General features: G+C 41.2%; 1 protein-coding gene across 1 annotated transcript in view; it reads right to left on the reverse strand.

Moving 5' to 3' along the window:
* The window catches only part of EYS (eyes shut homolog), a 1,591,612-nt gene that overhangs the window by 71,126 nt on the left and 1,502,885 nt on the right, over positions 1-17,601 (reverse strand). Inside the window, exons 36-38 of the mRNA XM_060115102.1 lie at positions 13,525-13,691; positions 12,598-12,742; positions 1,164-1,338 (exon numbers count right to left, since the gene is read on the reverse strand). Coding sequence (XP_059971085.1) covers positions 1,164-1,338; positions 12,598-12,742; positions 13,525-13,691 — 487 coding nt within the window. The remainder of the gene's footprint in view (positions 1-1,163; positions 1,339-12,597; positions 12,743-13,524; positions 13,692-17,601) is intronic.

Raw genomic sequence — 17,601 nt, forward strand, 5'->3', positions numbered from 1 at the left:
ACAAGAAGGAGGCAGCCAGATGGAGACTGAAGGCGAAGGTCCTCCAGCTGGAAGACATAGCATGAATGTCTAGAAACAGAAATGAGCTTGGCGTGTTCAAAAGAAAAAAGTAAGTTAATTGTAGTGAGTGAGGAGGAAGAGAGATGGTCTGAGGGGGGCGGGGCCAGATCATGTAGGGCTTTATAGCTCATGGGGAAGGGTTTAGGTATTATTCTACATGTCCCGAGAAGTCACTGGAGTGCTTTTGGTAAGAAACAGGAAGATCTGGTGACCATCTCCTCCTCCCACCTCCTATGTGCTTTCTCTCCAGTCCAAGGTACAGTGATGAGCAGTTCTTTGAACCTTGCACTTTGTTTTTGATCATTTTCTAGTGTGGAGGTGGAGGGGAACTCTTCAGGGCTTTCTAAACTACATGTGCTCTCCCCTGTCTTCCAGGGGAGCCTCTGATACCCCACTGCCCCACTGCTTTGCAGTCAGCCAATGTTGGCAGTGAGTCATACCTTCAGATGTGTCCTGGGAGAAAAACTTTGACAAATCAGTTTTCTATCCATCTCACACATGTATGAGACATAGAAATGTAGGAGTAGCTACAGTGGAAGGAACTGAAGGACAGAGAGCTTCCTTCCTCTTTATTTGGTGTATTCCTGGAGCCCGTCACATACCACTTATGCACAGAAGACATGCTCAACGAAGTAACTTATTTATAAGACAACAATTCCTTTGTTTATTTTCTTCCCACTCAGCAGACTCACATTTTGTTTCATATTAAAGTAGTTCAGAAACCAAACTGTGCAGCTTTGCTGAGGTCCACCTAGAGAGGAGAGGCTCCTTTCTAAGGGAGCCCAAACCCAAATATAAAAGCAAATCACAAATGTGAGCCCTTGTAAACCCTTGTACGGTGAACATCTCTGGCAACACTCTCAACAACATGAATTAAAGATAGTCCATTTTTTCCTGTAATGAGATGTAGTGATTCATTTTCATTATCATAAATGCTGTGCTGATCCATTTATAGTTCTCTTTATCTGTCCCCCAGTCACCTAGCAAGTCTCCATAAAAATATTTTAAATAAGTGTCAGTTTGTGTTCCTAGTTTGCATGAGTAGAGGACCAGGTAGAATGCAAACAACCTGCCACATTCTTTCCTAATAATGTCACACTTACTAAACAGTCGATCCCTGCTCCACGCACATGCCACCGTTGCCACATTTCATCAAGCGACAGGGAGAAACATCACACTGGCCGACGCTGCGCCCAGCATTTGGGTGGCCCTCAGGCGTCCCCAGACTTCTGAAATGGCCATTCTTCTTAGTGCGAACTTGCAGAGTAAAAATACAACCTTGAAAAGAGAAAAAAATACTTCAGATTAAAAAATGGAAGAAATGGATAAAACAAGAAGACAATTATTTTTCATTTTTAATGGAACATTTTACAAAATAAAGTAATACATGTTAATTTAATGAAAAACAAAACAAAACAAAACAGAAGCACAGTGTGAAAAATAAAGTCATCTACTATATCATCACTCCAGAGAAAGCAGTTATTAACATTTTGAGAAATATATCTATATCTATATCTATATCTATATATACACATGTACATATATAGAGAGTTTTTTTCTATGCTTAGTTGTATTTTCTTTTAAACAAAAGTAGAATCTTGCATTAAATATTTAATATATATATTGTACCCAAAATTTGTAGAGCATAAATACCTTTAACTCTTTTCTCATAGCATTAACAATTTTTAAATGATAGCATAATAGTCTCTTAGATCATAATATACTTAATTAAATTTTAATTATTGAACTATTGACTCATTTATTTCTTTTGTTATTAAAAATAATGCTATAAGAAATTTATTACATGTATACCATGTGCTTTTGCTAAGTATTTCCATAGTATAAATTTCCAGAAGGAAAACTACTAGGGTAACAGATATGGGTGCTTTGCAGTGTGCCCAAGTGTCATGTATATTTTGCACAGTTATGTCTCCTGCACCAAACACGGGGACACCCACCTCTTCACAGGCACCACAATGCAAGACTTTATTGTCTGCTTCATTTTTAAAGGAAATAAATAATAAAATGCCTTTGTTATTTTTATTTTTTAACATCTTTATTAGAGTACAATTGCTTTACAATGTTGTGTTAGTTCCTGCTGTATAAAAAAGTGAATCAACTATAAGTATACATATATTCGCATATCCCCTCCCTCTTGCATCTCCCTCCCACCCTCCATATCCCACCACTCTAGGTGGTCACAAAGCACCAAGGTGATCTCCCTGTGCTATGCAGCTGCTTCCCACTAGCTATTGATTTTGCATTTGGTACTGTATATATATGTTCATGCTATTCTCTCACATCGTCCCAGCTTACACTTCCCCCTCCCTGTGTCCACAAGTCCATTCTCTGCATCTGCATTTTTATTCGTGTCCTGCCCCTAGGTTTGTCAGAACCATTTTTTTTTTAGATTCCATATATATGTGTTAACATACAGTATTTGTTTTCTTCTTTCTGATTTACTTCACTCTGTATGACAGACTCTAGGTCCATCCACCTCACTACAAATAACTCAATTTTTATTCTCTTTATAGCTGAGTAATATTCCATTGTATATATGTGCCACATCTTCTTTATCCATTCATCTGTCAATGGACACTTAGGTTGCTTCCATGTCCTGGATATTGGAAATAGTGCACAATGAATATTTTGGTACAAGACTCTTTTTGAATTATGGTCTTCTCAGGGTATATGCCCAGTAATGGGATTGCTGGGTCATATGATAGTTCTATTTTTAGATTTTAAGGAACCTCCATATAGTTCTCCATAGTGGCTGTATCAATTTACATTCCCACCAACAGTGCAAGAGGTTTTCATTTTCTCCACACCCTCTCCAGCATTTATTGTTTGTAGATTTTTTGATGATGTCCATTCTAAGCAGTGTGAAGTGACATCTCATTGTAGTTTTGATTTGCATTTCTCTAATAATTAGTGATGTTGAACATCTTTTCATGTGTTTGTTGGTCATCTGTATGTCTTCTTTGGAGAAATGTTTATTCAGATCTTCCACCCATTTTTTTGATTGGGTTGATTTTTTGATATTGAGTGGCATTAGCTGCTTGTATACTTTGGAGATTAATCCTATGTCAGTTGCTTCATTTGCAAATATTTTCTCCCATTCTGGGGGTTGTCTTTTCATCTTGTTTATGGTTTCTTTGCTGTGCAAAAGCTTTTAAGTTTCATTAGGTCACATTTGTTTATTTTTGGTTTGATTTCCATTTCTCTAGGAGGTGGGTCAAAAAGGATCTTGTTGTGATTTATGTCATGGAGTGTTCTACCTATATCTTCCTCTAAGAGTTTTAAAGTCTCTGGCCTCAAATTTAGGACTGTAATCCATTTTGAATTTATTTTTGTATACGGTGTTAGGGAGTGTTCTAATTTCATTCTTTTACATGTAGCTGTCCAGTTTTCCCAGCACCACTTATTGAAGAGGCTGTCTTTTCTTCATTGTATATTTTTGCCTCCTTTATCAAAGATAAGGTGATCATATGTGTGTGGGTTTATCTCTGGGCTTTCTATCCTGTTCCATTGATCTATATTTCTGTTTTTGTGCCAGTACCATACTGTCTTGATGACTGTAGCTTTGTAGTATAATCTGAAGTCAGGGAGCCAGATTCCTCCAGATCCATTATTCTTTCTCAAGATTGCTTTGGTTACTACCATTTTTTTGTGTTTCCATACAAATGGTGAATTTTTTTTGTCCTAGTTCTGTGAAAAATGCCAGTGGTTGTTTGATAGGGATTGCATTGAATCTATAGATTGCTTTGGGTAGTATAGTCATTTTCACAGTGTTGATTCTTCCAATCCAAGAACATGGTATATCTCTCCATCTGTTTGTAACATCTTTAATTTCTTTCATCAGTGTCTTATAGTTTTCTGCATACTGGTCCCTTGTCTCCTTAGGTAGGTTTATTCCTAGGTGTTTTATTCTTTTTGTTGCAATAGTAAATAGGAGTGTTTGTCTAATTTCTCTTTCAGATTTTCCATCATTTGTGTATAGGAATGCAAGAGATTTCTGTGCATTAATTTTGTATCCTGCTACTTTACCAGATTCATTGATTAGCTCTAGTAGTTTCCTGGTAGCATCTTTGGGTTTCTCTATGTATAGTATCGTGTCATCTGCAAACAGTGACAGTTTTACTTCTGTTCCAATTTGGATTCCTTTTATTTCTTTTTCAAGATGCTTGATATGACTTCAATTTTCTTAAGTTTACTGAGGCTTGATTTGCGACCCAAGATATGATTTATCCTAGAGAATTTTCTATGAGCACTTGAGAAGAAAGTGAATCCTGTTGTTTTTGGATGGAATGTCCTATAAATATCAATTAAGTCCATCTTGTTTAATGTACCATTTAAAGGTTGTGTTTCCTTATTTATTTTCATTATGGATAATCTGTCCACTGGTGAAAGTGAAGGATTAAAGTCCCATACTATTATTTTGTTACTCTCGATTTCCCCTTTTATGGCTGCTAGCATTTGCCTTATGTATTGAGGCGTCCTATGTTAGATGCATAATTACAGTTGTTATATCTTCTTCTTGGATTTATCCCTAGATCCTTATGTACTGTCCTTCTTTGTCTCTTGTAATAGTCTTTATTTTAGAGTCTATTTGGTCTGATATGAGAATTGTTACTCCAGCTTTCTTTGATTTCCATTTGCATGGAACATCTTCTTCTATCCCCTCACTTTCAGTCTGAATGTGTCCCTAGGTCTGAAGTGGGTCTCTTGTAGACAACATACATATGGGTCTTGTTTTTGTATCTATTCAGCCAGTCTATATCTTTTGGTTGGAGCATTTAATCCATTTATATTTGAGGTAATTTTTGATATGTATGTTCCTATTACCATTTACTTAACAGTTTTGGGTTTGTTTTTGTAGGTCTTTTCCTTCTCTTGTTTTTCCCATCTAGAGAAGTTCTTTTAGCATTTGTTATAGTGCTGGTTTGGTGGTGCTGAATTCTCTTAACTTTTTCTGTCTGTAAAGGTCCTAATTTTTCCTTCGAATCTGAGTGAGATCCTTGCTGGGTAGAGTAATCTTGGTTGTAGGTTTTTCTCCTTCATCACTTTAAATATGTCTTGCCAGTCCCTTCTGGCCTGTAGAGCTTCTGCTGAAAGATCAGCTGTTAACCTTATGGGGATTCCCTTGTATGTTATTTTTTGCTTTTCCCTTGTTGCTTTTAATATTTTTTCTTTGTACTTAATTTTTGATAGTTTGATTAATATGTGTCTTGGAGTGTTTCTCCTTGGATTTATCCTGCATGGGACTCTCTGTGCTTCCTGAACTTGATTTACTATTTCCTTTCCCATGTTAAGGAAGTTTTCAACTATAATCTCTTCAAATACTTTCTCAGTCCCCCTCCCCCACTTTTTGTTTTCTCTTCTTCTTCTGAGACCCCTCTAATTCCAATGTTGGTGTGTTTAGTGTTATCCCAAATGTCTCTGAGAGTGTCCTCAATTCTTTTCATTCTTTTTTCTTTATTCTGCTCTGCTGCAGTTATTTCCTTTTTTTATCTACCAGGTCACTTATCAGCTCTCTGCCTCAGTTTTTCTGCTATTGATTCCTTGTAGAGAATTTTAAATTTCATTTATTGTGTTGTTCATCATTTTTTGTTTGCTCTTTAATTCTTCTAGTTCCTCATTAAAAGTTTCTTGTATTTTCTCCATTCTATTTCCAAGGTTTTGGATCATCTTTACTATCATTACTCTGAATTCTTTTTCAGGTAGACTGCCTATTTCCTCTTCATTTGGTCCATCTGGTGAGTTTTTACCTTGCTTCTTCATCTGTTGCATATTTCTCTGTCTTCTCATTTTGTTTAGCTTACTGTTTTTTGGCATCTCCTTTTCGCAGGCTGCAGGTTCATAGTTCCCGTTGTTTTTGGTGTCTGCCCCCAGTGGGTGAGGTTGTTTCAGTGACTTGTGTAGGCTTCCTGGTGGAGGGGACTGGTGCCTGTGTTCTGGTGGGTCGGGCTGGATCTTGTCTTTCTGGTGGGCAGAACCACGTCTTGTCCTGTGATTTGGGGTGTCTGTGAAGTTAGTATGGTTTTAGGCAGCCTCTCTGCTAATGGGTGGGGTGTTTTCCTGTCTTGCTAGTTGTTTGGCTTGGGCTATCCAGCACTGGAGCTTGCTGGCTGTTGGGTGGAGCTGGGTCTTAACATTGAGGTGGAGATCTCTGGGAGAGCTCTTGCCAATTGATATTACATGGAGATGGGAGTTCTCTGCTGGTCCAGTTTGCTGAACTCAGCTCTCCCACCTCAGAGACTCAGGCCTGACACCAAGCCAGTGCACGATGACCCTGCCAGCCAAAAGTCTCAGAAGAAAAGGGAGAAAAAAGGAAAGAAAGAAAAATATATAAAATTATTAAAATTAAAATATATAATAATAAAAATAATTTAAAAAAAGAAGAGGGCAACTAAACCAATAAACAAATCCACCAGTGATAACAAGGGCTAAACACTATACTAAGATAAACATAAAATCAGAACCAAATCAGTTGCAGACAGCAAACCCCATGTCTACAATTGCTCCCAAAGTCCACCTCCTCAATTTGAGATGATTCATTGTCTATTCAGGTATTCCACAGGTGCAGTGTACATCAAGTTGATTGTGGGGTTTTAATTCACTGCTTTTGAGGCTGCTGGGAGAAATCCCCTTTCTCTTCCTTGTTCGCTCACCTCCTGGGGTTGAGCTTTGGATTTGACCCCAGCTCTGCATGTAGGTTGCCCTCAGGCATCTGTTCCCACCCAGACAGGATGGGGTTAAAGCAGCTGCTGATTAGGGGGCTCTTGCTCATTCAGGCCAGGGGGAGGGAGGTGTACGGTAGTCATAATTGGAATGCAGGGTGAGCCTGTGGCAGCATAAGCTGGCATGACATTGCAACAGCCTGAGACTTGCTGTGTTTTCTCCCAGGGAATTTGTCCCTGGATCACGGGACCCTGGCAGTGGCAGGCTGCATAGGCTCCTGGGAAAGGAGGTGTGGATGGTGACCTGTGCTTGCACACAGGCTTCTTGGTGGCTGCAGCAGCAGCCTTAGTGTCTTATGCCCGTCTCTGGTGTCCGCACTGATAGCCGCAGCTTGCGCCCATCTCTGGAGCTCGTTTAGGCAGTGCTCTGAATCCCTTCTCTTCGTGCACCCTGAAACAATGGTCTCTTGCCTCTCTGGCAGGTCCAGACATTTTCCTGGACTCCCTCCCAGCTAGCTGTGATGCACTAGCCCCTTTCAGGCTGTGTTCATGCAGACAACCTCAGTCCTCTCCCTGGCGTCCATCCTGCGAAACCAGAGCCTCAGCTCCCAGCCCCCACCTACCCTGGCAGGTGAGCAGACAATCCTCTCAGGCTGGTGAATGCTGGTTGGCACTGATCCTCTGTGCAGGGATCTCTCTGCTTTGCCCTCCACACCCCTGTTGCTGTGCTCTCCTCTGTGGCTCTGAAGCTTCCCCCCACAGTCCCCCATTTCCACCAGTGAAGGGGCTCCTAGTGTGTGGAAACTTTTCCTCCTTCACAGCTCCCTCCCAAAGGTGCAGGTCCCATCCCTATTCTTTTGTCTCTGTTTTTTCTTTTGCCCTACCCAGGTACATGGGGAGTTTTTTGGCTTTTGGGAAGTCTGAGGTCTTCTGCCAGCATTCAGTAGGTCTTCTGTAAGAGTTGTTTCACATGTAGCTGTATTTCTGATGTATTTGTGGGGAGGAACGAGATCCCCACATCTTACTCCTATGTCATCTTGAAGGTCCCCTCCTTTTGCTATTTTTAATTAGGGTTGAAAGCCTTTCAATGATTTGTCATTTATAATTTTCCCTTTCAGTTGCTTATTATTTACTGTTTTTCTCTATCTACGTTTTTTCTATACCCTGTTAAACACTTATTTGAAAGACCTTTTAATATAACAAGCACATTAGCTGTTTGTCACATATTGTAAATACTCCAGTTTAATATTTGCTATTTAATTTTGCTTATGGTGTTTTCTTTTCTATTTTTATGTGGAAAAGTTTATAATACTTATGTTGTCACATTTCTCTTTTTTTATCTCAGGGATTTACCTTTGTAAAGTCCTTAGAAAGTTCCTTTCCACACATATAATGTATGGTCTTACTTATATGTAGAATGTAAAATTTGCCTTTTGAAGAGCAAAATGCACTCAGAGCAAAAATGTAAGTAGAGGATGGAGTCAGGTGGCTCTGGGTTCAATTACAATCTCTGTCACATAATGACTGGATGACTCAAATCTAACTGTCAATTTTTCCACCTTTAAAATGAGAACAAATATAACTACTCCATGAGTTAAGAGGAGTAAGAAAATATACATGAACTAGTGGTATAATGCTGGCAATATGTAGATCTTGTATTCCCTTCCACACTCTCAGAAATTCACTATTTCCTTTATTATAAAATATTTCCTTTTAGTAAAGATTGTGGGATGCTAATATTAAGTTTTTGTAGTTTTTATAATCATACTCTGCAAAAAAGATTTGTTTAAATGACTATAATATGTATTAATGTCTGAAGTGTTCAGTTAAAACAATTTCTCTTTTATATGAATAAATAAAATACTTTTGTTATGAAGAACTGCTAAAATATGTTTTTGGCTAAAAATGTAGCATTGTTATATTTAGAGAAACATTTGGCTAACACTAATAGTTATATATGTTTATTTCATAGAGAGATACTTCATGTCAGTCAACATAAGATGCAGTGTAAAGGCAATTACAGTGGAAGCCATTTGTAGAATATATATTGTATAATTTCATTCCTATTTATACAGCAGATTAAACATAATCTGCTTAGTATAGTACCATGCACCAGGTATTCCATGACTATATCTTGCATGTGATAAAGTGGGTATGAAAAAGACTTTTGGAGCTATGATATTGGAAAGACTGGTGGAGTTCCAAATAAGTGATAGCTTTTATTTTTGACAGTAAGAGGATTTGTAAATTATTGCAGTGAACTGATTACTCTTCTCTTATGGGCTCTAATTTGAAAAATCTCATGGAATTAAAAAAGAGACAGACAGACAGACAGAGACAGAACAAGAAAAGTTGGACTAGCCAGAAACTGCATGTACTAATGGTATGGGACATTTTCGGGCTGGAATAACATCTTTACAGCATTGTTAATGAATCTGAATCTATTTTATGTCCACACTATTCAGTTGAGTAATGTCTAATAATCCTTGTATCAATGAACACTAGCTGCTGTGACACTAGAATAATTGATAGATAGGATAATAGATTTCCCCATGTTTGTACTAGTCAAAAATAATTTTTAATTCTACATCAGAATTAAATAGATCTGATGGTGAAAGTAAGAGATTTTAGAACACTCATGAAAGTTATGGTTCTCCTCTCCAGAAAGATGCATACAGGTACACACACAATTTTGTGTGTGATTTCAGGAGACTCAGAGACCCACTGAATCGCATCCATGAACCTCAGCGTGAGAACCCTATACCTTTAGAGAAGAGGGAAGAATCCCTCTTATTAGGACAGGAAAACAGTAAGGCCCTCTGTGCCTGGCATATGTAGATTTTTTAATCTGGATAAGGGTTAAATAACCTCTTCATGAACATGAAAGTCTATAGGGAGAATAATGGCTCATTAAAAACATTTCCAGAACAAAAGCAAAAGGGCTTGATCAACAGAAATAATTTGTATTTTAGACTGAGAACTTCTGGATTAATGTATCTGGAGTGTTTAGAGAAATGTGAAAGCCTATGTCAGATACTCTTTTACTGTGTGTGATTTAATCATCATTCTAAAGACAAATGTGATAATCTTAACCTAATTATTAAATTCTTCCATAAAACTTTGTATTTGCTTTGTTATGATGGATTAATATAGTGGCTTCCAAATCTGGGGAGTCTCATTGAAATGCAAATTTTTAGACCCTCATCATAGAGATTTCACTTAAGCAGGGTTCAGAAATCTATATTTTAGTCACCTTGTATCACTCTTTAAAGCCAGTGAGATTAGCTCTGGGGAATCAGGTTTATAGTACAGTTGTGATCTGGTCATGATGATAGGGTGGTACTACTTGTCTATAATTTGCAGTACATAATAAAGGCTAGTTTATGACGGAGGAGGTGCAGACATTGAGGAAGGATTCAAGAGACAAATGATACAATTAAGGGCTAAGCTAAGGTCCTGGAGTTTCCATAAGACTGTGGATTAAGTGGCAATTCCAAGAAGACCCGCCCAAGATTTTCATCCTAAGAAGCTTGGCATGCTTCCAGGCCTGTCAATGTAGTTATTTCTGTCAGAAGAAGGGCCAGCTGTGTATGTGCTGAGTGTAGGCTCATTAACAGACTTAAGGAGAAAATGACAGGTATTGACGAAAGCCAGTCTCTGTTCTTGTTAACAAGATGTGAAGGAAAGTTCCTAATAGAAGGGAAAAAAAGGAAACCAGGAAATGTTAGACTTTGATAACTTTGAAAGCACCAAGTCCTCTGACAGTAGGATGGAATACCACTAATAGCTAACATTTATTGTGTTTATCATGTACTGGTTTCTGGTATAAGCACTTAACATAATTATTTTACTTAATTGATTAACTTACAAACACCCTATGGGGTAGGTTTTTTTTTTTTTTTTTAACAGAGGAGAAAATGGAGACTCAGAGAGTGTAAATAACAGGCTAAAAGTCACACAGCTACTACCTGGCAGAGCCTGGATCTGAAGGCAGCGTGACTAGAGCCAGAGCCACGTCTGTGAGGCAGAGAAAGAGGAGCAAAGGTTTCACTGGAGCTGGGCCTCCTCCTACCACCAGCACCATCATCGTTGCTAACATACTGAGAGCTCTAAGCTTTGTGTTCTCTCCGTTAGCTCACTCTTGGAACTAGAGAAGTGCTGTGATTGTCCCATTTTACAGCTGAGGTACAGTGAGTAACGAGGAGGTTTGTTGACTCACCAGGGTCATGGAGCTTGTAGGTGGCAGAGGGGACACATATCTAGACAGTTGGGTTCCAGAATCCACACTCTTATGCTTGATTATATCCAGAATATTTACAGAAGAAGTGTGTGTGGGAACAAATGACAACAGGTTTTGATGGTCCCCAGCAATATCTCTGTTTCACTGAGTGGAAGATGTGCTTTCTTTTACATTTATAAATTTACCCATCCTTTTCTTTGAATATAATGTTTTAAAAACTCATTGATTTGTTTTGCCCTTCAGATGATCTCCTGCAGTGAAAGAACTGTTGAGCATTGAGCCTTAATATGCTTTAAACTATTCTTTAAGATACTCTTCTGAGAATCAGCACAGATTATATATTCAAACAAAAAGTTTCTTTGAGAGCCTTGGCAGAATGAACTAGTTTTACTAGAAACTGACCTTGTATTATGTTGAATTAGCTGTGTTGTTTTCATATGTTTCAAGTACATGGCATCCTGCATCTGTGTTTAGGCAGAAGTCAGTGGGGGTGGGTAGAATGGGGTTGCCAGGCAGGCAGAGAACTCAAGTGCCCCAAATGCATCACATCCTGGTCCCTAATCCTGGGCTTCTGATGGAGAGTAGGCTGGTCATGGGTGAGTGGCTTAGGACACTACAACGAGCAGCCCCTTGGCCAAATATTCTGGGACTAAGAGCCACCAAAAAGCTTATTTTCACCAAATGTATTATTATAACAATTCAAAACATGCCTTTATGTGATAACTCCACTATGAATCAGCTTTATAGGGAAGGTCTGAGTCTATGTTCCTTTTTGAACACAGGAGACAGGCTATGGCAATACGATTGCTTGTCCAAGTGTGGTGTTTTCTCTTAACCCCCTTGGCCTCTGGTGACCTCCGTGGGCCACATCTTCATGGTGTGGATAGGTGGCAGCCATCTGTCCATCATCTTTTATATCAAGTACATTCCAAAGTTAGATGGAGTTTCAATTTTTACTGTGACTCCATGAGGTCTACCCTACTTACTCTATGTTAAAAAGCACCCTATATAAAAATGACCCACAAGGCTTCCCTGGTGGTGCAGTGGTTGAGAGTCCACCTGCCGATGCAGGGAACTCGGGTTCGTGCCCTGGTCCAGGAGGATCCCACATGCCGCGGAGCGGCTGGGCCCGTGAGCCATGGCCGCTGAGCCTGCGCGTCTGGAGCCTGTGCTCCGCAGCAGGAGAGGCCACAACAGTGAGAGACCCACGTACCGCAAAAAAAAAAAAAGAAGACCCACAATCCTGACCCCCCATATCATGCTCTACTTGTCCTTTTCCCCCCACAGAAGTTATTAACTTATACTACTATATAATTTATTTATTTACTATATTTAGTGTTTATTGTCTGTTCCCACCTTTATCCAACTAGAATGTAAATTCACGAGTGCAGGAATCCTACTTTTGTTCACTGAAACACCCTAACACCTAGTACATAGGTAGTTAAGTGATTAATAAACAGTGAATGAATGATTTCCATTAAAATCTAACTGATCAAGTCTGATTAGAAAGCAATCCTCACTGCTGGTTTTAGAACTAGAAATATACTCTTTAAAAGTTTTTTCTTTTCTCAACTTTTGAGACAGGTAGGTATAGTGTAAAATCCGTCCATGTCTTACCTTGAAAGCCATTTTTAAAATCGGCTCCATTCGGTAGGAGATCTGGAGTGTATTCACTGTAGCCACCTACATAAAACTGACTGAAGACATTGAGACCAACCAGTTTTCCTGGGGAGATGATGGATTTATTTTGCTGATCATCTACCTTCAAAAGGAAAAAAAAATCAAAGCTTATTAAAAAAGAAATTGATTCCCCAGGGCGAACTGTTAAGATTCTCTTTTGTTATTTCCCATTAACTTGGCATGAAAACTTACACAGACCTGAATTTTGGAGAACTCAAACACACTTTACCACTTAATTCTCTGCTTCTTCGCTGGTGTCTGTTACTATGAAATAACTAACAGTCATGGTTCTACATCTCAATCAACATCACAGTTCTTCAAAGATTAGGAGGTGGCATCCCGTTTGACCTCCTCCATCTGGCCTTACCTCCCTCTCATATCAGTTCTCATATGACCACCAGTCATTTATCAGCAAATGGAAACTGACCACGGCACCCAGCCCCCTTCTTAAATTTCTTGGTAGCTCTCCAGATGCAAATCTAAACTACTTAGATAAGTCCTTTGATGATACAGACCTTGTCTCTCTCCAGCCACACCTTTCGCTTCCCTCGCCTGAAAACCACCAGTGTTCCTTAAGTCCACGCTCTCCATGCTTCTTTTTCTGAACTGCTATTTACGCCAGTGTCATCTCTTTTGAGAAGAATTCCCTGAATCCTCTCTCTCATCTTGTTTATGTTAGTTATCCTCTAATTTATCCCCACACCACTTAACTTCAACACCCCCTAGTCTTCTGTTTTGTGCGCTAGTCTGTGAAATTCAAGGAGGCAAGTGGCCCAGCTCTTTCACCTCTATCCCTCAGCACAGATCCCATAATACAGCAGCACGCAGTAAGATTGTGGGACGGATGGAGGGATGACCCTTTACCTTCAGCCAGCCTGCTCGGAAGGACCTCCCCAGATGGACCGTGTGGATCCCATGGCTCAGATCGAGGGGATCGCTGTTGACACTTGCTGTGCCAGATCCCAGGTTGTAACTGTAAACCACGCGGCCGCTGCGCAGACCCACGACCAGGAAGTCATCTCCACTCAGCCCTGGAAGGAGACGAGACAGAGGGCAGACCCACTGAGAGGAAACCCAGGAGGCAGGCAGCTGCTTCACCCACAGACCCGCACAGTGACTTATAACCCACACGTAACTTCTCATCCGCACTCAGGTGTGTGAGCAACTGCGTATTATTATCCAAACCCACAGACTCTGTCTGAGCATGAGGATTCTGGTCAACCCGAGGGAATGCTCAATAACTAAAAAGTGGGAATTAAAATGTCTTTCTTGTCTAAATGAAATTCAGTGTGTACTTCAGCATAATTAGAACTTCACAGTGGAGTAAAAAACTGCTTTGGTACTGAACGAGATTCAAATGATTGAGATAACCCAGCATCAGCTTTGAATTTCTCTCTGTGGTTTGAGGAGAGTATAAAGAAGATTTATTTCTATAGTTGCAGAGTGTGTTCCAATTGTTCTGTTGCAAAAGCTCTCAACCACACCCCCATGACTAGTTCAAGGCTGGCTGTTTCTGCGTTCCTATTTGCCCTCTCCCTGCCCTAGTCCAGGTCCCTTCATGCATCACACCGAGTTGCAGAACCCCAAACACTCAGGATGCAGCTCATAGGGACCCATGGGGAAGGGCAAGTGGTTGGGAGAGTCCTGGCATCGGGCACTAAGGGAAGATCCTGGAAGTAGGTTTGGTGGCTTTAGGAATGTCTGGGATGGTCAGTGGTGTGAGTCCTGGCAGATGGTCAGTACACACATAGGTCAAGGCAGAGCTTCTAGAGCTCGATGGGAGCAAGAGGTCTGTGGACAGCATAGAGAAAATACATCACCCTGTTTCCCAGAGGTGTGTTTGTGGACCTTAAAACTGAAGCTCGCTGGTCATGGAATTGAAGCAAGGACTTCTGCTTGGAGGAAGAATAAGGACCCCATAGAAGTAAGAAGTTTAATCACAGGGCAAAAAGCAGAAGTGAGTCCTTGAATGTGGGCAAATTTGGGTGTGTACAGCACCCCTCTGCATTTCTAAGGGTGATACCTTGTCTGCTTCCTCGGCTTCTCTTGGTTGTTAGGCTGATAAAGGTAAAGGAGAGGACTTCCCTGGTGGCACAGTGGTTGAGAGTCCGCCTGCCAATGCAGGGGACACGGGTTCGTGCCCCGGTCCGGGAAGATCCCACATGCCACGGAGCGGCTGGGTCCGTGAGCCATGGCCGCTGAGCCTGTGCGTCCGGAGCCTGTGCTCCGCAACGGGAGAGGCCACAACAGTGAGAGGCCTGCGTACCGCAAAAAAAAAAAAAAAAAAAGTAAAGGAGAGGAAAAAATCTGCAGGGCTGGGGCTTCCAGATAATGTAAGAGGTGGGTTTTCCTAAAGCACTTGAAAGCAGAAGACTGAAGTATTATTTAGAGATGCTTGAACTCTGCCTCTGCCTTTTTCATGGGTCTGCTGTGAACCCTGAGCTGGGTTATTTTGGAAGTGCCTTAGGTGAGAGCTGTTGTTAAGCATGTCGGGAACTTCCAGCAAATCTCTCTCTCTCTCTCTCTGGTGATTTCTTCCCACCTGCAGTGCTGTGGCAGGTTAGCTGGGCTGAGAATTTAAAATAGGGAGAACTCCCAGGGGAAAACATACATTCAGGAAGGCAGTTAGAAAGGAGAGAAAGCATCCCTAGAGGCTGGAGGCAATGTCTCAGGAGGGTGTTGGAGTGCAGACAGGAAAAGGGGTGGGGGAGAGAAGGGGACAACAGAGTCCTCCTGTAGCTGTGAATGGGGCTCTTTGAGAGATTCTAGCGGCATCTGAATCGTCTTTGCAAGTTGTTCACGATGTTGGGATGGAGACGGTGTCCTGTGGACTGAGCTGCTGCTGGGAGAGCAGATCCACCTGAGCCTCACCCTTCTTTCCTTCCCGACCTGTTTTCATTCCTCTGTTCTGAGTCCCTGGCAGCCCACTTCACGCCAAGAACAACTTTACCCTCAAAGTCCTCTCAGGGTTGGTTCAGGTGCCATGGGCAGTGGAGAAGAAGCAGCGCGGGGTGGGGGACAGTCATTGTAACAGGTTAGGGCAGTTACAAGGAGGTGATTTTGAATTGGTTTCTGAGCTAACCTATAAAAAGACCCACAAGAATTTGCTAGGTGGGTGAGAAAAGGGGGGATGCAGAAGACGGATGTTCGAAGCTGAGGAAATAACTTTGCAAAACCCCAGGAAGGGTAAGGACATGTTGTCCTTAGGGAGATTCTGGGAGCTGGCTGGGGCTGGCGTTAAGTGTATGTGTGGGAAAGAGACATGTACTTAAGGGCCTCCTATACTACAGTGAATGGTTTAAATATTTTACTGGAGACTCTCAGGAACCATGAAAGGATTCTGAATGAGAGAATTACATTAGATATGGCCTTTAGAGGACTCTCATAGCACAGGTGCAGGTAGAACTCAGAGGCAGCTAGTGAACCTCATTGGAAGGTCATTTAAGTGACTCAGGAGAGGAAAGATTAAGGTCTAAATAGATCAAGGCAGTGGCAGATGGGACAGATAAAAGGGGAGGAATTTGTGTGTGATTTGGGAAGAAACTTTGAAAGGATGGATCCATTTGGAGTGAAGAGTTGAGAAAGAGGGAGGAGTTGGGGGCAGTTCTGAAGAGTCTGGTTTACAGAGCCAGTGGGTGGGGAATGGCCGGAGCCTGGAAAGGAGGGTCTGGGAAAGGAGGCTGACTCTAGTTTCTAGATGTTCCTGCCCACAGACACATCCCAGGGTGTAGACGTGGAGATGCACCAGGAGGCGGGGATAGGAGAGCCAGGGAGCAAATCAGACCATGAAGCAGATGACAGCATTGTATCTGCAAGCCATGGGTCTATTAGGGTTGCCTCTGCCACTCTTAATCTGGACCTCCCCTCAGCACCCTGGTGGTGGGCGACAGAGTAGATAGGGAAAGAAAAGCAGCTGACTACCAGGGCTGGTGCTGGGAAGGTGAACAGTATTTTAGGGACTTGGAATTCCTCTGAGGTGGTGTTTTGCAAACCAGGAAGTCCATCACGATCACCCAGGGAGCTTGTCAAAAATACAGATTCTAGAAGCTACCTTATACCACTTGTATGAGAATCTTTGAAGCTAGGTTCTGGAAATTATATATATATATATATATATATATATATATATATATATTTAATAGGCTTCCCATCTGTTTATGAAGCCTGATGGATGTTAATAACTTTAGGAGGGTTGGGGCATGTGACCTGTGCTGTCACACAGGGCTTTGTGTTCAGAAGAGCTTGATTTAATGCTCCACTGTCACTTCTTGAAATTCTTTGAACTGTGCTGTGAAAATGTCCATGAGACAACAGAGCATAAGCTGGAACACAGGCAATACACACACAACATGCATGTTTGTTGTTTCTTGTCACCCCGTTCATACGTAGTGTTGTGACATCCCATGAGAACAGAATTCCCCCAAAACTGGGATGTACTTAGGAGCTGGTGATGAGAAGGAAGGATTTAGAGCAATTATGCTGCACATGGTAAACGAGGGAGGAAGGAATGATGGGAGTTGACCTTAGATGAAGAGCAGTTAAGAGTAACAAGATCTAGGAAGTGAATAAAAATCCTTCTAGAATGTACAGAAAAAACCCAACACAAAGTTGGTCTCTTTCTGGCTAGGAAGAAGAGATGTAACTCAGTTCCACAAATACTGTTCAGCAGAGAGCTTTGAAGGGGGTGTGTTATGGTGAGTCGTAATTAGCATTATAACAACTCATGATACTGGTTAGAGGAAATTTCATGGGTGAAGATGAGATGTTGAGGCCAGAATAGCATCTGGCCTCATCATAGGCAGAGGCCAGTGGAATGGAAGCAAGAGCTTCATCTAGGTGAGGAGAGGGTTAGTGGCGAGGGCAACGATGATGGAGAATGGAAACAAAGTGAAGGATGCTGCCATGACATTTTGGAATAAAAGACCAAAGGGGTTGAGACAA

This window comes from Mesoplodon densirostris, chromosome 12 (assembly GCF_025265405.1).
Source record: "Mesoplodon densirostris isolate mMesDen1 chromosome 12, mMesDen1 primary haplotype, whole genome shotgun sequence".
In the NCBI taxonomy this organism is placed as follows: domain Eukaryota; kingdom Metazoa; phylum Chordata; class Mammalia; order Artiodactyla; family Ziphiidae; genus Mesoplodon; species Mesoplodon densirostris.